We start from the raw sequence: 20068 nt of genomic DNA on the forward strand, positions 1-20068 counted from the left end.
AAGATAATAATACCTTCCTGCATCAAAGGGATGTTGCAAAGAAATTCATTAGTGTGCGTGTGTTAGAAATTCAAACTGTGGTGATGGGAGCTAAATAACAAAGTCAATAGGGCTTCACTGTAGGAAGCAAATCATAGGGCAATTGTGTGTGCTTAGGCGGGAATCAGCTGGGTTTTGTTTAAAAAAGGCCCTATCCAATGCCCTGTGTCTTTGTGATCTGATGAGGACTAATGAAAACATAATACATTTGCATATAAACATGACTTCAAGCTTTTTATGTATGGCAACTTATTTATTTTACACATCAACTTAAGATATGCCCTTTTTAGTTTTTATCATTTTCCTTCACTCCTGCAATGGGTATATAGCATGGGGCTGAACAGATAAGCTGTTGAAATGGAATGAGATTTGTCAAAGTAACAGGCTACCGCAAGTGGTACAATTTTTGCCAAATCCTAAATAAAGACACTAAGGTTAGGTGATAATTACTTCATTTATTGACTGAATCATGCGTATGTCCCCAGGCGTTATGGCCACCAGTGCAGCGATAAAAATAAATTTTACCAAAAGACAAATATTTTTCCTTCCCTCACCACAAACAATAAAAATTTTCAAAAGGAGAAATATTCAAACAGGAGAAAAATAGAGAGGGGAAAATGACTAGGTGCTTATAATAGGCTGAAGCAGAGCTAACATGGGTACTGGAAATTGTTCAGCTAATTTAACACCATCATTACAACCACAGACTTCTTAAAGTGCACTTCATCCACATCATCTCTAGCAGGTGCCACACACAGTGTTGTTTAACCTCCAATTTGATACATTAACCACCGTTCCTCTAATAACGCAGGTGAAATTATCATATGTAGATTAAAGTTGGAGCAGACAGAAATTACAGTTTTATAAACTGAGGTGTTCACATGGACTGGGGGATGGTTAAGAGAAGGTGCATGAAATCAAAGCTGTTCTGCATCTCTCAAGCGATAAATTAAATATTCTTGCTCTGTGCTGTTGCAGTACATAAAGCGTATTTAAATTGAAGTGGCATAAAACAATGCTGAAAAATGAAGACCGTGGACAATTGTAGATCTCTTGTCTAAAATGTAATGCCCAGCCATGTATGGTAGCCCACCAGGGCTCAATAAAAGTTCTGGTTTTGCATGCACGCCTTGTGTGCAAGGCTGCAAAGGCAGGTGCAGGAGTTCTGAAATACCTGGCAGGCCACAATGCACGGCTGGTGGGCTAATTATGGTTCCATGGATCACAAATTGTTCAAGATCTGTCAAAATATAAGTGAACTTTAAATATATTATTTATCATAGACCTGCATGTATCATGAATGCTCCTTAAGGGACCATAAAGCACTTTGGCTTTGACCTACAAACCACTTATTTGGAATACCTGTATTTAAATTCTCTGGCCCTAAACAATGCATCCTGATGCCAAGTAAGTGTGTTTAGGATTATGGTATAAGTCCCACTGACTTCCACGAGCTTGGATCCTGATCCTGAAATCACTGGGGGATACATTCTAAACAAATGTGCTTAATATCATCCTAACAGGAGCTAAGTATTTATAAGGCATATCTCAGATTTAGAGAAAATACTGGAAATTATATTTGCTAGCAGCAAATACTGTTTATTTCAACAAATGAAAAGAACCCAAAATAATCAGCAGGTGGCCATATCTATACATGTTTCATTAAAATCGCAAAAACTTTAAATACAAAAGCACCACGGATTATTGCTCTAGAAAAAGCTGCAAGAAAAATCCAAACACCCACAGTAAAAACATCACCATATGCACGAGACGTACACTTCTGAAAAGCGAGTATGTGGAATGCTTGCCCAATCTTACAAACACTTTTTCCAATGTTAAGTTGATACTTTTTGTTTTTTTAACTTGGCAACATTGGGAACTTCTAGAAGCCTGGGTATGGAAGGAGGAAATGTTCATATACAGTTTGTCAACTGATTGTAAGTCCTAAAAAATTAGCATTTACAAAATACTTAATAAAAATATCTTTGAAAAGTTGTCCAGAGGTACATAAAATCATCCTCAAATGTTCATGTCAGTTCACACGCACTTGTCATCTACTGATTCAGTTCTCCGTGCCTGTAAAGGTAAAGAAAAAAAAATGTTATGGCAGTTCAGCACAATCTGTCTTGTCTTTTAAAAAAGCAACACAACCACCACCACCTCAGAATTTAAAGAAAAAACAACTTCCAACACTAGCAATCTTTCCTTTTGCTGCAAATGTTTGTAACAGCCCAATTTCCAGCTATTTCAACACTATAATCATATAGAAAGGACAGGTATAAACACTCTGAAATGTATTGGTTCCTGATTTGCAAAAGCCATAGAAGCCTTACCTGCTAGCTTCCATTGTTCACAATGAAAAGCACCACACTACTATCTGTTTCTATTCACTGCACACATGCAGAATGCTCTATCGTACCCTTAACTTTCACTGTTTCAATCTGCCCTTTTACTGACAGTGTGCTGGGTGGGGCACCTCTGGATGTTGAAACACTAACAGTTGAGCGAGAGATGCGAATCTGTAATAACATCATGGGGCAATAAAAAGAAATATTATGAACATGCTTTCAATGGCTCAAAAATCGAATTACAAAACACACTGACTGAATCAGCAGGAGTTCTGTGCATAAAGTACCTCTTCAGCTTTAGTTTCACCATTTTCAGATGGTGTAGTACCTTCCTTTGCAGCTTCCTGCTTTTCATCCTTCTTCCCCTTAGCACCTTTGTTAGCCTTTGTTCCAGGTTCCTTCTGATAATAGGATCAAATGCAAGAAGATTTATTTATTATAAAGCACAGAAAGCTTCCCCATAGCTATATATCTTCACAGAAAACCAATGTTACATGCAGAAAACTAGTCAAAAGTAACAACTGAAGGCAGTATCCAATAGTGCCTGAGTGCTAGGGGGACCCATCACTAGTGCAACAGAAAGCCAGCCATTCCTAAAGCAACTGGAAATTAGCGGAAATGCTTGTTTCCAGAAGGACAGGCTGCGGTCATCTAACACATATGAGATCTGTACCTGCTCAGAGCAATCCTTTGGAAGCTTCTATTGCTGAGCAGAGCTTTTAGGCAGGAGCCCTGCCCACCCTCCTTTTGCTCCCGCCTCCTGGTGAGTTCCTGGTCCGCGGTAGCAGAGGAAGAAATAAAGCATGAGACATCAGGTGGAAAGGAGCATGGGTTGTGTGTGTTCATAGATGACCATTCGAAGAACTACAGTTACAGGTAAGCAACGTGTCCTCCTCCTTCATGGTCTCCGTGACTCACACATATGACTAATAAACAAACCCTCACTGAAAGGAGGGAGATGTCATGTGAAGACTGAGGAGAGGACCACCCTGCCAAAGGCTGCATTCACACGAACTCTGGCATCCAGGCAGTAGTGCTTGATGAAAGCTGATGGTTGAGTCCAAGTTGCAACACTACAGAGCTGAAGGAGTGGGATGCCCATGAGGAAAGCAGCAGACAAGGCCACAGCTCTGAGTGGCTGCAGAAGTGCTCAGGAGCTGGGAAGTGAGAGAGTTAGTAGGTGAGGTGTACAGTAGATATGACAACACTTGGTAAAGGGCTGAGTAGATACAGGGAGTCCCTTCCTTGGGCCAGAATGGCATGCAAACAAGTGAGGGGTGGTTTGGCATGGAGTTGAGCCTTCTAACATTGACAGAGTGAAGCTTCGCTTCCAACGGAGAGGCAGATCAGGGGAGAAATATTGGTAGCACAATATCCTGAGATAAATGAAACTGTGACACCACCTTTCGAAGGAAGGAAAAGTCCAGTCACAGGATGACCTTATCCCTATGGAAAGTCAAATAAGGTTGGTCTTGGTGTAGAGTGCAAACCTCTCCTGTTCTAGGTATTGAAGTAATGGCGGAAAGAAAAGCCTCCTTCATGGTGAGGAGGAGAAAGTCTGCTATGGTCATAAGCAAAAAGGGGTTGGCTTAGCGCTATGAAAGAGCCATAGAAAGGCTCCATGATAGAACAGGTGGAGCCTTTAATGGGTAGACACTGGTGAGGCCCTTGAGAAAGTGCTTAACATCTGGATGGGAGCAGAGTGAGAAGCCATCAACCTTGGTATGATTCACCGAGAGCACTGCTTGGCACACCCAGAACAATGAAATTGCAAGGTCTTTCACTTTAAGAGAGAGAAGGAAGTCAAGCATCAAGGCGAGATTGCAGAGGTGACGGATGCCGAAAAGGCTTTCCACTTAGCTTTGTAGGCCACCCAAGTGGATTGTTTTAGGGAAGTGGTCATGCATGACCTCCTTAGAGAACTTATGCAGGTCTGTACCCGCTACACTGTTAGGTGAAGGGTTTCCAGGTCTGGGTGCCTGACCCGTCCCCAATCCACTGTGAGGACATCAAGGAGTCATGGAAGGTGGAGGTAGGTGTGGTTGGAGAGAAGGTGCAAGCTTGCAAACCATGGTTGGTGTGGCTACCAGAGAGTTATCAGGATGGATGCAGCAAGTGTTGTCATCCTCAATCTTGTTCACGACTCAAGTGATTAGCGGGAGGGGGGCAAAGGCATAACTCAAGAGTGTCTCCCCAGTCATGGAGAAAAGCATCGCCAAGGGTGTCTGGGTGTCAGCCCACCCTGCTGTAGAACGTCCTGCACTTTGCATTTTCCTTCATGGTGAATTGGTCTACTGAGGAAGTTCCCCACATATTGAACAGGGTCGGTGCAATGACTGCAGGCAGTTCCCACTTGTGGGGGTTCAAAGCCATCTGAGCAAGTCTGCAATTGTGTTCATGGTGCTGGCAAGGTGAATAGTGACTGGACTTATATGACTGACTATGGAGTCCCAGAAGTTCAGTGTGAGAAGAAGAAGGAAGAGGGACTTTGTACCTCATTTGTTGATGCAGAAAACCACAGTAATGTTTGCCTGTAACAATTTGAACTGTACACCCAGTAAGGCTCGACCTGAAAGCCCGAAAGGCCTTCAAAACTGCAAGAAGTTCGAGATGGTTGATATGCATATCTTGCTCACAGGGGAACCAATGGGCAGTGGACCCTCCAGCCAGAGAGAGTCTGTGGTCATGGTTACAGAGGGGTGGGGGTGTTGGAAACCAAGTCCAATCAAGAGATTTGATGGGACAGTTCACAAGTCCAGAGAGTTTCAGATTTGGAAAGGAAGGTCCAAGAGCTGTGTTGAGGAATCCTGTTCTGGTCAAAGTCTCCGAGGAACCACGATGGTAGTGGCCTCATGTGAAGGCAGTGAGAGAGGTCACGGCTGTGGTTGCAGCCATGAGGTCTAGGAGGCATTGGATGGCATCTGCTCAAGAACAGGAATGGGACTTAATATTGCATGCCAAGAATCTTACCATATCCACCCTATCGGCTGGTAGTAGGTACAAGCCTGTGTGGAAGAGCCCCTATGAATGAACAGATTGGGGATGGGATGAGGCAAGATTTGTCCAGACTGACCTGGAGGCCCACTGAGTTCAAAATATCTCAAAAGGCCTCCAATTTGGATGGCCTTAAAGGGGGTTAGACAAATTCCTGGAGGAGAAGGATATAAATGGGTACTAGCCCCGATGGCTCTATGCATAGGCCATGTACAACTATGTAAACCAGTTACTAGGGAACATGGGCAGGAGGATGCTGTTGCACTCATGTCCTGCTTGTGGGTTTCCCAGTGACAACTGGTTGGCCACTGTGTGAAAAGAATGCTAGACTAGATAGTCCCTTGGTCTGATCCAGCATGGCTCTTCTTATGTTCTTATGATCTAAGGCAGCCTTGACATTTGCCTAGAGGAGGCTGAATGAGGGATCGATGAAGAGCCAGTCATCTATATATGGAAAAATTACTATTCCCTACAGTTGGGAGTTACACCACCACTACGACTATGTATTCTGTAAAGACTGTTGGCACAGTAGTGAGACCAAACAGGAGGACTTTGAATTGGAAATATCTGTTGCCCAGGGCAAAGTGGACAAAATGATGAAATTTGGAGCTGACAGTGATATGGAAATAGGTGTCATGGAAATCTACTGTGACAAACCAGTCTCCAAGTAGAGGCAAAGTAGAGGAAGTACAAAAGAGTAGTCATCTGGAATTTCCACGGTCTGATACAGCAAGTGACACCCTATATGTCAAGTATGGAGCGTAGACCTCCATCTTTTTTGGTTATGATGAAATATCAGGAAAAGAAGCTGGTAAGCTTTTGGCAAAAGGTGATCCTTTCTACTGCTCACTTGTCCAAGAGTGTAGCGATTTCTCCACGAGCTTGGAGCTGGGGCAAGTGGTGCAGAAAATTCCTGTGGGACAAGTCTGCGAACTTGATGGTGTACTCGCCTCAGATGATTGAGAGCACTCACACATCTGTGGTGATGGATTGCCACTTTGACAGGACTAGACTGAGATAGTTGGAAAAGAGGTGGGGGTCTGTGCGAGTCAAAGATGCCATTCTGATTGGTTGGGATGCTTTCCCCTTGAGCACTGGAGATATTTATTGTGGAATGCTCATCTGGGTTGTAACAAGGTTCTATGCTGTGATAGGAACATAAGACCATAAGAAGAGCCATGCTGGATCAGACCAAGGGTCCATCTAGTCCAGCATTTTGTTCACACAGTGGCCAACCAGCTGTCAACCAGAAACCCACATGCAGGATACGAGCACAACAGCACCCTCCCATCCATGTTTCCCAGCAACTGGTGTACATACAGTCAGGGCCAGAAATATCAGAACAAGGATAACTGTTTTGGCAGTTGGCCTCTGTACACCACCACATTGAAGTTGAAAGGAAACACACCCAGATGGGAGCGAAGTCAGGACTTTCAGCTGTAATTCAAGGGGTGTGACAAAAGTGGGGCACTAACCATTCAGGAAGGACAGCCAGTGGCATACACACACCCCCATCGTTGGTGGCTCATAAGTAATGGAACAAACCAACATCATTTCAAACTTAAGGGTCGCCTTTAATACCTGGATGAAAATCCTTTGCAGTCAATGACTGCCTGAAGTCTGGAACCCATGGACATGACCAAATGCTGAGTTTCCTCCCTCAAGATGCTTTGCCAGGCCTTTACTGCAGCTGCCTTCAGCTGCTGTTTGTTTGTGGGTCTTTCTGCCTTCAGTCTTGTCTTCAGTAAGTGAGAAGCATGCTCTATTGGGTTGAGATCAGGTGACTGACTTGGCCATTGAAGAACATCCCACTGCTTTGCCTTGAGAAACTCTGGGGTAGCTTTTGCTGTATGTTTTGGGTCATTATCCATCTGCAATATGAAGCAGCATCCTATCAGTTTGGCAGCATTCGGCTGAATCTGAGCAGAAAGTATAGCCCTATGCACTTCAGAATTTATCCTGCTGCTTTTATCAGCAGTCAGGTCATCAATAAACACCAGTGACCCAGCTCCATTGGCAGCCATACATGCCCATGCCATAACACTGCCTCCACCATGTTTGACAGATGCTGTGGTATGCTTTGGATCATGAGCTGTTCCTTTCCTTTCCTTCTCCATACTTTTCTCTTCCCATCATTCTGGTACAAGTTAATCTTGGTTTCATCAGTCCAAAGAATCTTATTCCAGAACTGGGCAGGCTTTTTAAGGTGCTTGCTGGCAAAGGCTAATCTGGCCTTTCGGTTCTTGAGCGTTACCAGTGGTTTGCACCGTATTGTGAAGCCTCTGTATTTATGTTCATAAAGCCGTCTCTTGACTGTAGATGTTAACAATGACATGCCTACCTCCGCAAGAGCGTTCTTGACCTGGCTAGATGTTGTGAAAGGGTTCCTCTTCACCATGAGCAGAATTCTGCAGTCATCCACTTTAGCTGTCTTCCGTGGTCCTCCAGGCCTTTTGCTTATGCGGAGCTTGCCAGTAAATTCCTTCTTTTTCAGGATGTTCCAAACTGTTATCTTGGCCACTCCCAATATTTTTGCTATCTCTCTGATGGGTTTATGTTGTTTCCTCAGCCTAATGATGGCCTCCTTCACTCACATGGACACCTCTTTGGACCTCATGTTGGGGGTTCCAATGAACAGCTACCAAATGCAAATTTAACACTCAGAACCACCTCCAGGCTTGATTGGTCATGGGGTACCTAGGAAACAGGCCACACCTGGCCATGCAGCTGCTTGTCAGCCATTCGTTCCATTACTTATGAGCCACCAACGATGGGCGCGGTGTAAAGCCAGTGGGCTGTACTTCTTGAATGGTTAGTGCCCCACTTCTGTCAAACCCCTTGAATTACAGCTGAAAGTCCTGACTTCGCTCCCATCTGGGTGTGTTTCCTTTCAACTTTGATATGGTGGTGTACAGAGGCCAACTGCCAAAACAGTTATCCTTGTTCTGATATTTCTGGCCCTGACTCTAGGCTCACAGCCTCTGGTACTGGTCATAGCCTCTGTGACCAGTACCAGATCTGGATGCCCTGCTTGAAGTTGATTCTGACGGGTGCTTAGTATATCCCTGGTGTTGCCAGTAGAATTCCTACGGTGTGAAGAGAGTGATGGTATCAGGAGGAGTGGCAGGCAACATCCCTCCCCATATAGTCTGGGTCCCATCATGAGGGTGGTGGTGCCATCATGGTGGAGGGGCTCAAGTGCAGTAAAAGCAGTATCAATCATCCCATGGAAAGTCAGGCAGCAGTGAAGGAAACTTCCCAGGGAGGCTGGCAATGCTAGGGAGACCTATTAGTATCAAAGATATCGGGGAAGAGAGAGGTGTCTGTGCAGGGTGAAGGACACGGGTGTCAGGAAGCAGACTGACAAGTGGCTCTTGGTGGGGACCTTCCCTTGATCTCACCTTCAGATAGTGATCCGATGTACTGGACATCATCTGGGGGTGGTTGCAGTTTTTCCAAGGTAGGAGTAGGCGACCTCAGAGGAGGTGGTAGAGCTTGATGTGGATGAGAGGCTGTTGAATGACATGGTGAGGCTACGGAGTCATCATTGGATTCAAGCCTATGAGCCTCTTGTTTTTCAGCTCCAACTCTTGCTTGGCTAATGGCGCTTAGTGTGGGACTTTGCCAGCTGGATCGTATCAGCCTCAAGGTTTTGGGGTCAGGTCGGGGTGCCAATGTCAACAGTGAACCCTGAGGCAAGGCCGACACCGGTTCCATGCGCAGAGCTGGATTGTCTGAGAGTGAGGATGGTTGCGCCAGAGTCCCTTCCTTTGGGAGGAAGGCCAGAATGAGCAGTTGGGTGATCACTGACACAGGTTCGGTGCAGACTCATGACAAGACAGTATGAAGTGGTCGGTTCTGTGCCTCCACTGTGGCCTTTAGGGTCTGCTCCCATAACAGGATTTGGAGACAAGTCGTTCTGTCTCATCTGGCCTGTTTAATGAAGGCCTGACAGTAAACGCAGGAATCTACCCAACGTACCGCACCTAAACAAAGGAGGCACAGGGACTGCCTGTCAGTTTGTAGTAATTTCCAACCACAGTGGGTACACATCTTTAAGAAGACCTTGGAGACCACACACACACACACACACACACACACAGGGGAGGGGAGAGAAAAACAAAACCAAGAATGAAGTTAGATGATGAAGGAGTAGAAGAAACTCTGTCCAGCAGTTCCCAATGGGAAGAACTGAAATCAAGAAAAAAATGTGAACATGGAGGAAATTCCAAGAGCTGCTATCACTACAGCAGATGAAAAGCAACTGAGAGGGAAACAGGAGCCCTGCCAGGAGTATGCACGAAGGAGGGTGGGCAGAGCTCTCGCCTAAGAGCTCTGCTCAACTCTACAAGGTTCTGAAGGACTGTTCTGCGCAAGCACAGAGTCTATACATGTGAGTTCCCGAACATCACAAAGAAGAATGGGGCAGGTCAGCGGAGCTCACAGAAGGCGCGCACTCCCTTCTGGAAACTAGCATTTTGGCTCATTTCAGGGTTGCTTTAGGAAGCGCTAGCTTCCCACTGCAGTGGCCCTGTCTCTCGCGGGAGCAATGGAATGAGGACAGGCTCAGTGGCACAACTGAGTACTGCCCTAAGACCTTATACTCAATCATGATACTTTTTGGCCAGCAGATGCCCAAATGAAATCTCCTGCAAATGTTGCACTGTTAGCAAATTTCTACCTGAAGTGTAAACTGTACCATGCTCCACCATTAAAACTAAAATATGGAAGGCACTCCATAGTGACCTGTGCATTTCCTTCCTTTCTCCCCACTTCCAGGTCTCGTGCAACAGGGGAAAGATGGAGGTTTGGTACCTGCATCATGGAAACATGTTTCTCCCCCTTTTGCACAAGGTCCCGGTGGCAGGGAAGAGAGCCCCAAGTCACTCATGCTTCCTTTTTAAGCACTTCTCTAGAAGAAAACAAAATACTGTGTGGTATTTTAATCTTGTGCACTGAAAATATAGTTGCCTAATCTGATTATTGAAGCATGGCTAGAGGTAGCTAATAAATGAGAAAATGCCCACATATGGGATTGGCAGGAAAGACCATGGAATATGTGATACAAGCTGAAATTCATAGAGGTACCGGTCCTTGCATGTAGCCTATTTCTACCTTGGGCTGGCCCCGCTGACAATGGGTTGGATGCAAAATCTGCCTCCTGTAGATGGGAGGGCTCCTTCTGTCTGCAGGAGGCTTCTGATCCGGGGCGGAATTCTGCTGGTAGAATGGAGAAGGGGCAATCTTCACTGATTCTCCTTCCCTCTGCAATCTCCTATGCCCAAATCTGCTCACGAGTGTTGGGCCCTCTGGGACAGTGGGGAGGTAGTGCTGGGAGTTGCAGGGGCGGGGGAAGAATAGTCTAAGATCACTTCCCCTTCTTTCACTGGCAGGAGCATTCTTACGAGGTTGACTGTCAGCTCTAACCAGCTGAGAACTGATGCCCTGTGTTGGAGGACCTCATTGATTCATGTTCAATTTGTGGGTCTAAGTGCATCTTTATTTCCCCATAATCTCTACCTGATTTGGGAAAAAATGAGTTCAGGAATATCTGTTGGTGTTTTGTTCTAAAAATGCTTCCTTATGCATGGATTAGGCATGTGTGTGTATGTGTGGCGTGGGAGAGCGGGAGGGCGGGGAATGCCCTGTTCTATTCCTCTCTAATCCAGTGTGTGGGTTAGTGCTCCAACTAAGCGTGAGGAGCTCTGGACTCTATAGTGCAGCCCTTAAAATGGTTTAATAAAATATGCTCTTCATTAATTTTCATGTTTTAATTGCTATATTATCTCCGAACAACTTACCCTGCCATAGCCATGCCCAAAACAAACTACCCTGCCACAACTGTACCTATTTCATTTAATAACCTGCCAGGAGCATAAGGCAGAGTACACTTTCCTCCCCCTATTTTATACTCACAAGAACCCTGTAGGGTAGGGTAGGTTAAAAGATAGTGGGTTGGATCCAGATCTGTCATTCCGCTAGCAGAGGGGTACCACTCACAGAATGAGACTTCTATGTCCTCTCCTCCTCATTGTAGTCCGTTTGCGCACTCTCCAAATCTGCTCCGGAGAGTCCTTCAACGCTCCAGAGCAGATTGGGGGGCGGGGGCTGCAGCGGGGAGGAGAGGGCACAGAAGTCCCATTCCGCAAGTGGTATCCTGTTATCCTAGTGAAATGATGGATCTCAACCCAGTGTCTGGTCCAAGGTCAGCCAGGGAGTTTCATGGCTGAATGGGGATTTCAATTTGGTCTCTCCAGGCCTACTCCAGCACACCCAGCATCAGAGGCTACATGTGCTGCTCCCACCTCTTTGGGGCATTTAGAAAGCAGGCATCAGCTCAGCCTTTCTGCTTCTCCAGAGGGCAGTTGATGCCCAAAAGGGGAGACCTCTACAGCTCCATATACTCACAGGGAAGGTTAGGTACAGTATTTCATTTTTCTTGGAGCTATTTTGCCTATACAGCAGGCTATGAAACTCCTGTTTATGGGATCTAAATCTGATGAAAGTTACTTTGGAAAAATAATCTCCTGAGCCTGCATTTGATTTTTGCATCCTGTGAGAAGTAGATGTTTTTTGGCTCTTGTGAAAAAAAAATGGAATTTAAAATGTGGTACATTTACACCAGTAATAAAAGAACTGTATGATATTTAAAATGCAATGTAAAAACTATGGCCAATTCATTTTCCAGATACATGTTCATGCATACATGCACATGGCCAACATATAATCCATAGACTTTAAACATATAATTTTGTAAAGTAGAAGAAATAGATTTAGCACTCCCCTTCCCATAATCATATACTGTGTTTTCACCTGTGAATGTTAATATTGTTGATGCTGATAGCAATGCATTATGTGACAACAACCTCAACCTTCAATCCTGCAACCAGTTCCTGTAGCAAAAGTTCCAGAGAACTGGCCCACAGCTGTTGCCTTGTCTTGTGTTATCCTTAAATGTATTTTAATTACTTTAGGATGTAATTATTTTTCCACAAATAATGATTAAGAGCCTCTATTAAGTTCACGTTGAGTGGAGTGAGCAGGCTCGTCTAGTGACATATGGAAGTATGCAACAGGCATGGTAAAGGAACTTGACTTAGAAAAGGAACTTGAAATTTTTACCTTAGTAGTTTTCCTTGGCTTAGGCTCAGGTTTTGGTGGAGCTGGTTTCTAGGAAATATTTTCAGACAGTCCAACAGTTAGCACAGTTACTAACAAGCGTCACCTATTAATCTTTCCTCTTTTCCCATTTCTTAGCACGTGACACCAAAGAAGCCAGAGATGGTTTAGATAAGCTTCCATCCTTAGTCAAAGTTACCTTCTATTTCTCATCAAAATGTCAGAAAGCCTGTTTCTCTGCATTTTATAGACTGATTTCAAGAAACTCTTTTCAGCCATGCTCTGAAGTGGTTACATGTCTGTCTGTCTCTCTCTCTCTCACACACACACACTCACACCTCTTTTCAGTCATCTTCTTTAACTGAAAATAAACTCTTTTCAGTTATCTTCTGAAGTGGTAGCATCTCTCTCTCTCTCTCTCTCTCACACAGACACACACACATGCGCGCGCACACACACTAGCAAAACATCCTTTCACTGGGATATCCTATCACTACTAACATCATTCACTTCCACTACCACCATAAAGCTACACCCCCTTATTTAACATACTCTTTTTGCCTAAGGTAGCTGGTCATTAGGCATGAGCCAAATAGATCAGAGGTGCAGGTATAGTAAACAAAGCTACAGAGTGTTTTATTAAAAAGGAATAAAACAAGACATCGTATTAACTTATGGTTACTGTTACTTTAAAACAAGACTTCTATGTTGTTACTGTTACCATCAATCAGGTTGTAGTAGCTACAGTTCCTAACCCTAACCAAACCTAAGCCAATTCCCCTATCAAGTTCCACCCCAGTTAGCACACAAGCCTGGCAATGAGGGCTTGATATCTTGTCTTCCTTTTAGTAAGGTTTGACTACCACCTGGGACCTTATTTGCAATTTACTAAACTTCCCTTGAAGTCTTCAATTTGGTCTAGCTGTTTGCTCTGTCTTCAGACGTCCACCATCAGCTTTTGCCAGGCCTCACCTATCCCCCAAGGCTGCCTTCTGGAGTCTTCCTCTTGCTGGCCTTTTTCTGATCCTGCCTTGCCTGCTTCTAGCTTGGCTTCCAGGTCCACCTGCTGCGGCTGCCTTCTTCAGGCTCTCAGCCTCTCCTGAAAACACTCAATAAGACACTATTCCATTGCCACTCTTCCCTGGTGACACTCTTGGACCAACTCCTCCCAGACAAAGTCTTTCAGATGCCTTTTAACAGGTCCTTATATTTGCTCATGTCAGAACCTTCCAGCCAATCAGCGTTGCCATTGCCAACATTCTATCACACCGCCTCTGGGCAAACTCAGGACCAACAGACATCTTTAGAATGTTTAGCTGTCTTCGAATCAGATGGTACCAATTTCAATCCAACCTTTTCATTTGTAAGCCAGAACCTAGATTCACATCGTCCTCTTAATGGTAACAGAAATAGTAACTGCCACTCCACCAACACACCACGTTTACAACATCTCTCTCCTCTAGCAAAAGCCTCAAGTAAATGACATATGTTTTTTTCTCTTGTACTGTTAAAACCCGTCACCTTCAGTCCTTGTAACAAAACATAACGGTTGAACATATTAAACTTTTACCTCACAAAAATCAGTTTCTACACACACACACACACACACTTATTTTCCTGTACAGGAAATGAGAAGAGAGCCAGCCAACACATGTCAGTTTGGTCATCTTGATTACTGTGAACAGAACGATGATGAGTAATCAGAGGGCTGGATCCAGTGGTGTCATTCCACTGACAGAACTGCTTCTGTCAGCGGAACGAGGAGGTGGGGGGGGGGGGTAATTCACCACCCCCACTGCGCTCTTAAAATCTGCTCTGGAGACTGGGAAACCATCTTGGGCAGATTTTCAGGCAGTGCAGAGGGCTGCAGGAGGAAGGAGAGAGGGAAGAACTCCCATTACACTAGTGACTTCCAGAAGCATAACACTGGATTTAACCCAGGGACTTTTAACAAATGAATTTTAATATTCTTTAATGACTTGGGATGTCTTCCAGGTATCCTGAAATCTTTCTCTAGCCTTTGAAAGACAACACTTTCCAGTTAGAGAAAGGAGAAGAGAAATAGTTTGGAGCAAGTTCTACAGTTTGCTTTGGAAGAGAAAAGCCTTCCCCAGGGTTCTGGATTGTGTGGAAGCATCCACACATACAGCTGAATGAGTGAAGCCCTCCCCACTGCAAGTGTTGGCACTGTATGTGTGGATGCCTTTAGGTGGAGCTACGGGATGACATAATGTCAGGAGCAGGGCTACTTGGCGTGGTCTGTCCCAGCATACATGGTGGGTTTTACCACTTAGAACAGGGGTGCAGAACCTCAGGCCCAGAAGCCAAACCTAGCCCACCTGAAGTACCAATCTGTTCCTCCAAGGTTCCCCAGATAGCCACACTCCCTTCCCTGCTCCTACTCCCTTCCCCCTGATCACTTGGTGGTTTCCCAGCTTTTGTGCAGTTTTTTTCCCCATTCTAAAGGGTTGAAAAGTTTCTCCTAAAGCTTAATTACTGGCAGCAAAGCTTTAAGTCATAATAAGCTGGAGTTTTTGGCCTGCCCCTTTGGCCCTGCCCCTTTTGCCTTCAGTCCTGTCGACCAGTGAAATGCAGCCCATGAGAACTTCTCTGAAATAGAATTCAGTCATCAGACTAATAGAGATTCAACACCCCGAATAATACCTGAATAGGGCTACAGGTAGACAGAGAGTTTATACAGAGATGTGGCCTTGGAGTTTGGCTGAATCAGGAGCTCTTTGGACATCTGAAGCAGGATCAGCAGGGTTGATACCACTGTAGGAGTGTTTGTTTTCTTCCAATATGCTCTGCTTACATACTTATGGGTAGATCAAATATTATAAAGATGCCATAAATCTCCAGAGCTTTCAGATTCAATGGAAACTAAACCCTTCAGAGCTGCCCCTGGATTTCTCATGGTTTTGGGAAGTGGGGAGCACAGGACAGTAGTCTGATCATGCCAGAGATCTGTACTAATCTGCATTATATTTCAAGGATTTAAAAAGTGAGTCAAGGTAACACTGCCATACCTATCACCACACAGCACAGCCAGTGCCAACTTGTATGGGCTGGAATGAGAAAGAATGTGGCTTCATATTTACACAAACACAAATTTCAAATACTTACAGCTGACAATCTTGCAGATCGTCTTGTTGGCTAAAAAAGGGAAAGAAAATATCTTTGTAGATTTTCAGCAGTTCACATCCAAACAAGGTAAAAATCTGTCAGTCATTTGCCAACAAAATAAAATGTACCTGGAAGACAACAGAAGTATTTATTACAAAATGCAAAGGTCTCTGCATCCTGAGGTATTATTGTTTTAGATGCACACAATGTACTTGTCTAGCAGAAAGTTCATATGATTGCTACATTTTGGAATTGTATCTTCCTGTTTTGTTTCTCCATAGTTGTGGAAATCTCTTGTGGAAATAGTAGTGGTAATGGTTTCAGACTGAACTCAAAAGTACAATATAAACAAACAATCAGAAGCCAGTGTTTCGATAGCCCAGTAATATTCCATATGTGGCCTTGGTAGCAAGCTAAAAATAAAACCGCCATATTCTGTGAACATCCAAACACTGGACAATAAATAACACACATCTGGCAAATCTGTACTGTACTAAATTGAAATGTATTGTAAAAAATAAGGCATGCTTGGTACAGCATTTGGATTCCCTTGCAAGAGAATCCAAAGAGGTCTTGATGTAAATGATCAAAGTTTGGTATGTATGTCAAAAGAAATGTGTCCACATTTAAGGTTTACTTAATTGTTCCTTTTGGAAACTGGAATATGGTGAGAGTGCAGCCCACAAGCTTGAAAAGTCATAACTGGATGCTGCTGGATGGTAGACTTGCACAGAGGATCTGAGAAAAGCAAAACTAGGATACCTAAAGGAAATCTGAAGCCTCATTGACTGGAAAGTGACGCAGGAGTTTTATACACACACACATACACACACACAGACTGAAGAGATTTTAACATCAGGATGAGTTTTGCTGGCTGCCCAACGTGTGACACAAGTTAGCTCTAACTTAAAGGCTACTAGCATCAGTTTACTGTTTTCTGATCTAACAAAGTGAACCAGAAATGGAAACAAGGCTCTGGGTATGGAACTGACCTACTGGGAGCTTGAAAAACTGCTGGGTATGGGTGAATAAGAAGGAGATGTTCACATCCAGCCAGGGAGGGGGCACGTATGGTTATACCACTTAAGAGACAACTCTTGACATTGCCAATCATCTGTTTACACACAATAAGCAGGTGTGAGACTCTGTGCTAGCGCCCCACACCCCAGCACTGCCAAAATTTACAATCTTGATCGTATGTTAAGCAACAGGAAAGGGAGAGCACTACAGCCATAGGAACAGATGTGCAACCTTCTGGTGTGTTCCTGAACTGGCATTATGTATGTAAGTGCGTGCAGCTACATGACATATTGTTGGAGAATACATTGTCTAAGATTTACATCCTGCCTGTCCTCATAATACTATATTGTACACATCTACCAATCCGCCCCTGGACACCTTTCTTGGCACCCCCCAAGGTTCCCGACCCCTCCCACTTAAAAAAACCAAACAAACACATTTTCTTACTCGCGGCAGCTGGGATTGCTGTGAAATAGGTTTTTGTTGGTGCTAAAAACTGTGGGTTCAAAGGCATTGTTTAGTATATTGGGGCCGAAGACCCCACCTCTGCTTTGTATTGAATATTTGGGGCAGGTTACTTGTCCTTTGCCATGCCTCCCATGGCAGCTATTTTGTGGTGGTGCCAAGGATGACATGCAGCTCTACCTCTTGTTCAAATCTTCATCAAGGTTGGCCGTAGAATCCCTGTCCAAATGTCTGGAGACGGTGAGTGGCTGGATGGGGAGGAATACGCTGAAGCTGAACCCTGACAAGACCAAGGTACTTTTGGTGGGAGACAAGAGGAGGTTGGGGGATGTTGACCTGGTGTTGAACGGGGTACGGTTACCCTTGAAAGACCAGGTCCGCAGCTTGGGGGTCATCTTAGACTCCCAGCTGTCCATGGAGGCTCAGGTGTCAGCTGTGAGCCAGACAGTGCTGTACCAACTCCATCTGCACTCCTTCCTTCCTGACCATCTGCTCCCATTGGTAGTACATGCCCTGGTCTCCTCTCGTTTAGACTACTGTAATGCGCTCTACGTGGGGTTACCCTTGAAGACGGTTCAGAAGCTGCAGCTGGTACAGAACACGGCAGCTCGCCTGATTAAAGGCAGCCAGCGAGATCACATCACTCCAGTGCTGAAGGAGCTGCACTGGCTACCAGCTGTTTTCCAGGCCAAATTCAAGGTGTTGGTTTTGACCTTTAAAACCCTATATGGTTCCGGCCCAGCCTACCTCAAGGAGTGCCTCCAGCAACACCAGATATGCCACTCAACAAGATCAGCCTCGGATGGCCTTCTCTCTGTCCCACCAGGCAGGACAGCTAGGCTGGTGAGGACGAAGGAGAGGGCCTTCTCTGTGGTGGCCCCCACTCTGTGGAACTCCCTCCCTAGGGAACTCCACCATGTCCCCTCTTTAATGAACTTCCGCCATGCATTAAAAACATGGTTGTTCAGGCAGGCATTTGGGATGGGCTAGGGTAATTTTAGAAATGTGATGTTTTTAATGTTGAATTTTATTGCAGAAACTGTTTTTATTGTTGTGCAGTGCCTAGAGCATTATTAATCGTGATGGGCGATTAATGAATTTAATAAATAAATAAATAAATAAATAAATAAATAAACAGTTTCTCAAATTGTCAAATGTGCCCACAGCCCAAAAAGGTAGCCTTCCCTCCACTTTATGGTATTCAGCTGTTCCAAAAAGGATTCTTGACTTGAAAGAAGGCTGATTTGCTAAGAATGCAACTTATTTTCAGCAGTGAAGTATTATCTGCCTGCTAATGCCCAGATCCACCTTACTACTATCCATCTCCAGGATCTGAGACAGCAGCCCCTGCCAGCCTTGCTGCCCAACATCCTTCTAAGGGGCATTATCATGAGCTGAACTTGGGGGTTCATTTCTGCCATGTGTTATAAGCTCTACCACTCTACTACAGATCTTCCTTCGACCACTCTGAATTGTGTAGTTTCTTCTTCTACAACCGTACTTCTGAAATTTGCACAAGCCTCTACTGCTTCTTGTGCACAGTGCTTTGTTTCACCACCTTTTCCTAGTGCACGAGGTCACATGCACTATCCTAAGCACATTTTTGCTAGGATCTGACTGCTAGTGACTTGAAGCATTAGGATTTGTAGCATTCAACTGTTAGTGACTTGAAGTCTTAATATATTTTTTAAATGTAATGCTATAATTTCCTCAGTGATATTGCAAACTGATCATCTGATCATTTTCTTTTATTTATTTATTTTGTAATATGCAAGAAGAGAGGAACTGGCTTGTAAATAATGATTGTCCCTTGACCTTCAGGAGATGCTTTTCAGAGTCTGCAGTGGGAAGGAGGGGGCAAGGAATTCCCTTGTGTAAGTGATCTTGTGGGAACACCGCCCTGGATACAACCGGGGGTGGGGTGGGGGGTGGATTTACTTTTTAATTTGCATTATTAGAATAACCTCTTCAGCAGAGGACATTTTAACATTTATCTCAGTCATTTTGTTTTAGTAGAAGTGATTGAGCTTATAAAGTTAAAAAAACAGGTTTTGGTAGAAGTCCTATTACATCAGCAGTCTGCCAGATATGCCATGCCTCCACCTCCTTGACAGATATACAGAGGAACACACCTATTACTATGACTGAGGTGCTCTTCCTTATCTGAGGTGTGATCAATGTTGTCAGTTCTGACAGCACTGTCAATTCTGACTGGTGAATTATGGCAGTGTTTCAAGGAATGCTGTGGGTATATATTGTTTTTACATCATTTTTTTATTTTCTTTCTTTCTTTTAATTTATTTATTTAGAGGATTTTTACCCCATTCTTCAGCTGAAAAAGGCTCCCAGAGTGGCTTACAAAGGCTAATATTTAAGATGTGTTTTCCCCCCTACCCAGGCTGAGCACGCATTGGTTATGGTGGCTGTTCCATCAGCATAGCAGTAGCATATCACTTCCCTCTCCTTGGAGATAAGCGAATATAGGATTGCTTTATAAACTGCATTTTTTCTGTTGAAACACCTTAATCTAGCTATCTCTTGTAGGGTTACACACAAGGAATTGGGTCCAGAGGTACACATGCAGAAGAAATTCTGTCAGAGGTGCCGTTCTATGAACTGTTGTACAAGAGCTAGTAGAAGACATTGTGCAATGCTGTGCAATATATTTTTCAATCCCTTGTACAAAAGGAAGGGCACCTCTGAATTGCAGTTCTCTCTTCTTGTGCGAGGATCTTGTGCTATGTCAGAAAAAAAAGCTATTCTGGAAACAGAAGAGTCATTCTGCAAGTGTAAGGGCCCTTCCGCTCATACAAGAACACCCCTGGAGCCAATCAATGGACTTCAGGGAAGGGGCCAGCTCTATGTGCAATATTTTTATATGACAGAAATAAACCTCCATTGTAGTTAACAGGAGAGCCTATGTTCACAGAAGCTCTAGTGCAGTATGCCAGTGTCAG

The 20068-nt window shown here is 44.3% G+C and overlaps 1 protein-coding gene across 2 annotated transcripts in view; it reads right to left on the reverse strand.

The window, feature by feature from the left end:
• Nucleotides 1–276: 276 nt before the first annotated feature.
• HMGN3 (high mobility group nucleosomal binding domain 3) overlaps nucleotides 277–20068 on the reverse strand; it is a 51052-nt gene continuing 31260 nt past the window's right edge. Inside the window, exons 3-7 of one of the 2 annotated variants that reach the window (XM_084826959.1) lie at nucleotides 15627–15656; nucleotides 12504–12551; nucleotides 2675–2788; nucleotides 2373–2558; nucleotides 277–2115 (exon numbers count right to left, since the gene is read on the reverse strand). In XM_084826959.1, the coding sequence (XP_084683085.1) occupies nucleotides 2427–2558; nucleotides 2675–2788; nucleotides 12504–12551; nucleotides 15627–15656 (324 nt within the window). In that variant the 3' untranslated portion in view covers nucleotides 277–2115; nucleotides 2373–2426. The remainder of the gene's footprint in view (nucleotides 2116–2372; nucleotides 2559–2674; nucleotides 2789–12503; nucleotides 12552–15626; nucleotides 15657–20068) is intronic. The other variant, XM_084826960.1, reaches the window with a different exon arrangement.

The sequence above is a fragment of the Heloderma suspectum genome, chromosome 1 (assembly GCF_057233095.1).
Source record: "Heloderma suspectum isolate Gila_16-S chromosome 1, 16-S_ref, whole genome shotgun sequence".
Lineage (NCBI taxonomy): Eukaryota > Metazoa > Chordata > Lepidosauria > Squamata > Helodermatidae > Heloderma > Heloderma suspectum.